The sequence below is a fragment of the Arabidopsis lyrata genome (genome assembly GCF_000004255.2).
Source record: "Arabidopsis lyrata subsp. lyrata unplaced genomic scaffold ARALYscaffold_269, whole genome shotgun sequence".
Lineage (NCBI taxonomy): Eukaryota > Viridiplantae > Streptophyta > Magnoliopsida > Brassicales > Brassicaceae > Arabidopsis > Arabidopsis lyrata.
In genome coordinates this window covers 4,207-11,233 of record NW_003302360.1, presented here as the reverse complement: position 1 = coordinate 11,233, position 7,027 = coordinate 4,207, and the positions used below count along the sequence as shown (strand labels likewise).

The window sequence follows — 7,027 nt, the reverse complement described above, 5'->3', positions numbered from 1 at the left end:
GTCCTTTGGTAGTAAAATAAAGTTTCATGATCCACTCTTCTAGTTCTTGGTGTGTTTACTAAAAAAGTCTGTAGTACTATGATTGATGCATATATGTGACTAGTGACTACTACACTAGCAATCACTTGAATTTGTATGTAGATAATGGATAACAACAATGCAGTAGCTATTGTTGTTAAATATCTACTTGTTTCACATGATTGGTCTAAAGAAGCAAATCAACTTAAGCAAAAGGTTCAACAAACATTGTTAACACCAAAAACAGAACAAAAAAACTAAATGGGCATATCTGGTTTCTTGCCAACATCACAAGTGTCCTCTAAGACAGTACCTCCACTGGGGATTTCACCATTGGGTATCTCTGCAGAAGCTGAATCAATGACCTCTTCTTGTTCTTCTTCTACTTCTTCTACTTCTCCTACTTCTTCAACTTCTTCTTCAACCTCTTCTACTTCTTCCATTTCTTCTACTTCATCTTCTTCTTCTTCGATGCATTGTGGCGGGTCTAGAAACGAAGCATCCGGGTCTGCATACCAACGTGCACATGGCCACCTAAAAGCAATGACCAAAACCCAAGATAAACAGTATTATCATCCAAAAATACAAACACACAGTCGAAAATTTATGACAAAAACCTCTGTTTTATACACCAATCTGAAAACTTACACGCTTGAACAAATGGTTTCACCATCAATTGTTGTTGTCTCCTCATATTCATCCACTGAAACAAAAACAACAACACCCAAAAAAAGATCAATTTTTTAATGAAATCTTAACCACAAGAACAAGTACAACAATGAGACTAATAACCTTGAGAGAAGTGCTTATCCATGAGATACTTCCTAAAGTCAGCTTCGTATCTTCGATACTTCTCAGCATACTCATCGCTATCCAGATACCTAAGAATGAAATTGGTATTTGTGAACATTCAATTTTAGGTTCTTCAATTGCACCACAAAGAATGGAAATTTTCAAAATTCATGAAAGCAAAATTACTTGTAAAAAGATGGTTCTTCGTCAACCAATTGATCTGTTAAAATTCCATTGCTATTCACAATATCCATCATCTGCAATACAATCAGAGTTTTATAGATCGTGTAAATTACTCTGTGAGAGAGCACAGAGAGCGGAGAGAGTACCGTAATTTGTGGCGCCGGAGAGGGAGGAGCGGCGGAAATGAGTTCAGAGATGACTGGAATCTCATGCGGCGGTGGCTGCTCCACCTGCGGAGGCCGAATCGCCGGAGATGTAGCACTCTCGCTAGTCATACGTTTTCAGTTTTTTTTAATGAAATTTATTTTTGAAAACTCAATCTATTGACGGTGACTATGATTGTACACTATCTTTGGTTTTTTTTGTCAACTTTTTATATTAGAATCAATTTATGAAGACTAGGTTTTTGTCTTTTATATACTTCTATATTAAATTCATTTTTGTAATTTGAAATTTATTAATTTAAATATAAAATATTATATATTTTCCCGCATAATTAACTAATTTTGTGTCAAAAAACATTTCCGCGTAATCGGTTGCTTTTTTTACTTTCGGAATTTGATCAATTTAGTACGATATTTGTTGTGTGTATATGTATATACTAAATTTATATAAGAATAGGTAATTATATGCCTACGCACCGTTAAAAACTAAATTGTTGTATTGTAGTTTAGGTAGTATAGTTAAAAACAGCAAATTAGTTTGTAAGTGACCATTACCTCCACTAGATTGAAAATCCTCTGATACATTAAGATGAGATTATAGTTTGAAAAAATCTTCTAGAAACATCTCTAACCGGGAATATGCAAGAAGGTCACGTATGCGCAAAAAGAAGCAGATCGAAGAGCTGCAACAACAAATTAAACAGCTCATGATGTTGAATCATCACTTGCATGAGAAAGTCATCAACTTGTTGGAAAGCAACCACCAAATCCTGCACGAGAACTCACAGCTGAAAGAGAAAGCCTCTTCCTTTCACTTGCTCATGGCAGATGTGTTATTACCCATGAGAAATGCAGAGAGCAATATCAATGACCGCAATGTGAATTATCTAAGAGGAGAAACATCAAACCGTCCCACCAACAGTCCCTTTGGTAAGTAAAATAAAGTTTCATGATCCACTCTTCTAGTTCTTGGTGTGTTTACTAAAAAAGTCTGTAGTACTATGATTGATGCATATATGTGACTAGTGACTACTACACTAGCAATCACTTGAATTTGTATGTAGATAATGGATAACAACAATGCAGTAGCTATTGTTGTTAAATATCTACTTGTTTCACATGATTGGTCTAAAGAAGCAAATCAACTTAAGCAAAAGGTTCAACAAACATTGTTAACACCAAAAACAGAACAAAAAAACTAAATGGGCATATCTGGTTTCTTGCCAACATCACAAGTGTCCTCTAAGACAGTACCTCCACTGGGGATTTCACCATTGGGTATCTCTGCAGAAGCTGAATCAATGACCTCTTCTTGTTCTTCTTCTACTTCTTCTACTTCTCCTACTTCTTCAACTTCTTTTTCAACCTCTTCTACTTCTTCCATTTCTTCTACTTCATCTTCTTCTTCTTCGATGCATTGTGGCGGGTCTAGAAACGAAGCATCCGGGTCTGCATACCAACGTGCACAAGGCCACCTAAAAGCAATGACCAAAACCCAAGATAAACAGTATTATCATCCAAAAATACAAACACACAGTCGAAAACTTATGACAAAAACCTCTGTTTTATACACCAATCTGAAAACTTACACGCTTGAACAAATGGTTTCACCATCAATTGTTGTTGTCTCCTCATATTCATCCACTGAAACAAAAACAACAACACCCAAAAAAAGATCAATTTTTTAATGAAATCTTAACCACAAGAACAAGTACAACAATGAGACTAATAACCTTGAGAGAAGTGCTTATCCATGAGATACTTCCTAAAGTCAGCTTCGTATCTTCGATACTTCTCAGCATACTCATCGCTATCCAGATACCTAAGAATGAAATTGGTATTTGTGAACATTCAATTTTAGGTTCTTCAATTGCACCACAAAGAATGGAAATTTTCAAAATTCATGAAAGCAAAATTACTTGTAAAAAGATGGTTCTTCGTCAACCAATTGATCTGTTAAAATTCCATTGCTATTCACAATATCCATCATCTGCAATACAATCAGAGTTTTATAGATCGTGTAAATTACTCTGTGAGAGAGCACAGAGAGCGGAGAGAGTACCGTAATTTGTGGCGCCGGAGAGGGAGGAGCGGCGGAAATGAGTTCAGAGATGACTGGAATCTCATGCGGCGGTGGCTGCTCCACCTGCGGAGGCCGAATCGCCGGAGATGTAGCACTCTCGCTAGTCATACGTTTTCAGTTTTTTTTAATGAAATTTATTTTTGAAAACTCAATCTATTGACGGTGACTATGATTGTACACTATCTTTGGTTTTTTTTGTCAACTTTTTATATTAGAATCAATTTATGAAGACTAGGTTTTTGTCTTTTATATACTTCTATATTAAATTCATTTTTGTAATTTGAAATTTATTAATTTAAATATAAAATATTATATATTTTCCCGCATAATTAAGTAATTTTGTGTCAAAAAACATTTCCGCGTAATCGGTTGCTTTTTTTACTTTCGGAATTTGATCAATTTAGTACGATATTTGTTGTGTGTATATGTATATACTAAATTTATATAAGAATAGGTAATTATATGCCTACGCACCGTTAAAAACTAAATTGTTGTATTGTAGTTTAGGTAGTATAGTTAAAAACAGCAAATTAGTTTGTAAGTGACCATTACCTCCACTAGATTGAAAATCCTCTGATACATTAAGATGAGATTATAGTTTGAAAAAATCTTCTAGAAACATCTCTAACCGGGAATATGCAAGAAGGTCACGTATGCGCAAAAAGAAGCAGATCGAAGAGCTGCAACAACAAGTTAAACAGCTCATGATGTTGAATCATCACTTGCATGAGAAAGTCATCAACTTGTTGGAAAGCAACCACCAAATCCTGCACGAGAACTCACAGCTGAAAGAGAAAGCCTCTTCCTTTCACTTGCTCATGGCAGATGTGTTATTACCCATGAGTAATGCAGAGAGCAATATCAATGACCGCAATGTGAATTATCTAAGAGGAGAAACATCAAACCGTCCCACCAACAGTCCCTTTGGTAAGTAAAATAAAGTTTCATGATCCACTCTTCTAGTTCTTGGTGTGTTTACTAAAAAAGTCTGTAGTACTATGATTAATGCATATATGTGACTAGTGACTACTACACTAGCAATCACTTGAATTTGTATGTAGATAATGGATAACAACAATGCAGTAGCTATTGTTGTTAAATATCTACTAGTTTCACATGATTGGTCTAAAGAAGCAAATCAACTTAAGCAAAAGGTTCAACAAACATTGTTAACACCAAAAACAGAACAAAAAAACTAAATGGGCATATCTGGTTTCTTGCCAACATCACAAGTGTCCTCTAAGACAGTACCTCCACTGGGGATTTCACCATTGGGTATCTCTGCAGAAGCTGAATCAATGACCTCTTCTTGTTCTTCTTCTACTTCTTCTACTTCTCCTACTTCTTCAACTTCTTTTTCAACCTCTTCTACTTCTTCCATTTCTTCGACTTCATCTTCTTCTTCTTCGATGCATTGTGGCGGGTCTAGAAACGAAGCATCCGGGTCTGCATACCAACGTGCACAAGGCCACCTAAAAGCAATGACCAAAACCCAAGATAAACAGTATTATCATCCAAAAATACAAACACACAGTCGAAAACTTATGACAAAAACCTCTGTTTTATACACCAATCTGAAAACTTACACGCTTGAACAAATGGTTTCACCATCAATTGTTGTTGTCTCCTCATATTCATCCACTGAAACAAAAACAACAACACCCAAAAAAAGATCAATTTTTTAATGAAATCTTAACCACAAGAACAAGTACAACAATGAGACTAATAACCTTGAGAGAAGTGCTTATCCATGAGATACTTCCTAAAGTCAGCTTCGTATCTTCGATACTTCTCAGCATACTCATCGCTATCCAGATACCTAAGAATGAAATTGGTATTTGTGAACATTCAATTTTAGGTTCTTCAATTGCACCACAAAGAATGGAAATTTTCAAAATTCATGAAAGCAAAATTACTTGTAAAAAGATGGTTCTTCGTCAACCAATTGATCTGTTAAAATTCTGTTGCTATTCACAATATCCATCATCTGCAATACAATCAGAGTTTTATAGATCGTGTAAATTACTCTGTGAGAGAGCACAGAGAGCGGAGAGAGTACCGTAATTTGTGGCGCCGGAGAGGGAGGAGCGGCGGAAATGAGTTCAGAGATGACTGGAATCTCATGCGGCGGTGGCTGCTCCACCTGCGGAGGCCGAATCGCCGGAGATGTAGCACTCTCGCTAGTCATACGTTTTCAGTTTTTTTTAATGAAATTTATTTTTGAAAACTCAATCTATTGACGGTGACTATGATTGTACACTATCTTTGTTTTTTTTTTGTCAACTTTTTATATTAGAATCAATTTATGAAGACTAGGTTTTTGTCTTTTATATACTTCTATATTAAATTCATTTTTGTAATTTGAAATTTATTAATTTAAATATAAAATATTATATATTTTCCCGCATAATTAAGTAATTTTGTGTCAAAAAACATTTCCGCGTAATCGGTTGCTTTTTTTACTTTCGGAATTTGATCAATTTAGTACGATATTTGTTGTGTGTATATGTATATACTAAATTTATATAAGAATAGGTAATTATATGCCTACGCACCGTTAAAAACTAAATTGTTGTATTGTAGTTTAGGTAGTATAGTTAAAAACTGCAAATTAGTTTGTAAGTGACCATTACCTCCACTAGATTGAAAATCCTCTGATACATTAAGATGAGATTATAGTTTGAAAAAATCTTCTAGAAATATCTCTAACCGGGAATATGCAAGAAGGTCACGTATGCGCAAAAAGAAGCAAATCGAAGAGCTGCAACAACAAGTTGAACAGCTCATGATGTTGAATCATCACTTGCATGAGAAAGTCATCAACTTGTTGGAAAGCAACCACCAAATCCTGCACGAGAACTCACAGCTGAAAGAGAAAGCCTCTTCCTTTCACTTGCTCATGGCAGATGTGTTATTACCCATGAGAAATGCATAGAGCAATATCAATGACCGCAATGTGAATTATCTAAGAGGAGAAACATCAAACCGTCCCACCAACAGTCCCTTTGGTAAGTAAAATAAAGTTTCATGATCCACTCTTCTAGTTCTTGGTGTGTTTACTAAAAAAGTCTGTAGTACTATGATTGATGCATATATGTGACTAGTGACTACTACACTTACAATCACTTGAATTTGTATGTAGATAATGGATAACAACAATGCAGTAGCTATTATTGTTAAATATCTACTTGTTTCACATGATTGGTCTAAAGAAGCAAATCAACTTAAGCAAAAGGTTCAACAAACATTGTTAACACCAAAAACAGAACAAAAAAAACTAAATGGGCATATCTGGTTTCTTGCCAACATCACAAGTGTCCTCTAAGACAGTACCTCCATTGGGGATTTCACCATTGGGTATCTCTGCAGAAGCTGAATCAATGACCTCTTCTTGTTCTTCTTCTACTTCTTCTACCTCTCCTACTTCTCCTACTTCTTCAACTTCTTCTTCAACCTCTTCTACTTCTTCCATTTCTTCTACTTCATCTTCTTCTTCTTCGATGCATTGTGGCGGGTCTAGAAACGAAGCATCCGGGTCTGCATACCAACGTGCACATGGCCACCTAAAAGCAATGACCAAAACCCAAGATAAACAGTATTATCATCCAAAAATACAAACACACAGTCGAAAACTTATGACAAAAACCTCTGTTTTATACACCAATCTGAAAACTTACACGCTTGAACAAATGGTTTCACCATCAATTGTTGTTGTCTCCTCATATTCATCCACTGAAACAAAAACAACAACACCCAAAAAAAGATCAATTTTTTAATGAAATCTTAA

General features: G+C 35.4%; 4 protein-coding genes across 4 annotated transcripts in view; all 4 read right to left on the bottom strand.

The window, feature by feature from the left end:
* Window positions 1-92: 92 nt before the first annotated feature.
* Window positions 93-1,367, bottom strand: LOC9298727 (NAD-dependent protein deacetylase HST1). The gene is made up of 5 exons (XM_002862602.2): window positions 1,140-1,367; window positions 997-1,067; window positions 811-899; window positions 667-721; window positions 93-552 (listed from the first exon to the last, which is right to left on the bottom strand). The coding sequence occupies exons 1-5, from the start codon at window positions 1,266-1,268 to the stop codon at window positions 276-278; spliced, it is 621 nt and encodes a 206-aa protein (XP_002862648.1). The 5' UTR covers window positions 1,269-1,367; the 3' UTR covers window positions 93-275.
* Window positions 1,368-2,172: 805 nt separating this feature from the next.
* LOC9298723 lies at window positions 2,173-3,432 on the bottom strand. Its single transcript, XM_021016087.1, has 5 exons — window positions 3,220-3,432; window positions 3,077-3,147; window positions 2,891-2,979; window positions 2,747-2,801; window positions 2,173-2,632 (listed from the first exon to the last, which is right to left on the bottom strand). The coding sequence occupies exons 1-5, from the start codon at window positions 3,346-3,348 to the stop codon at window positions 2,356-2,358; spliced, it is 621 nt and encodes a 206-aa protein (XP_020871746.1). The 5' UTR covers window positions 3,349-3,432; the 3' UTR covers window positions 2,173-2,355.
* A 928-nt stretch (window positions 3,433-4,360) lies between these two features.
* Window positions 4,361-5,516, bottom strand: LOC9298725. Its single transcript, XM_002862600.2, has 5 exons — window positions 5,300-5,516; window positions 5,157-5,227; window positions 4,971-5,059; window positions 4,827-4,881; window positions 4,361-4,712 (listed from the first exon to the last, which is right to left on the bottom strand). The coding sequence occupies exons 1-5, from the start codon at window positions 5,426-5,428 to the stop codon at window positions 4,436-4,438; spliced, it is 621 nt and encodes a 206-aa protein (XP_002862646.1). The 5' UTR covers window positions 5,429-5,516; the 3' UTR covers window positions 4,361-4,435.
* An 869-nt stretch (window positions 5,517-6,385) lies between these two features.
* The window catches only part of LOC110225869, a gene marked incomplete at its 5' end in the record, with an annotated part of 1,193 nt that continues 551 nt past the window's right edge, over window positions 6,386-7,027 (bottom strand). The window contains 2 exons of the mRNA XM_021016095.1: window positions 6,386-6,803; window positions 6,918-6,984. Of these exons, the coding sequence (XP_020871754.1) occupies window positions 6,518-6,803; window positions 6,918-6,984 (353 nt within the window). The remainder of the gene's footprint in view (window positions 6,804-6,917; window positions 6,985-7,027) is intronic.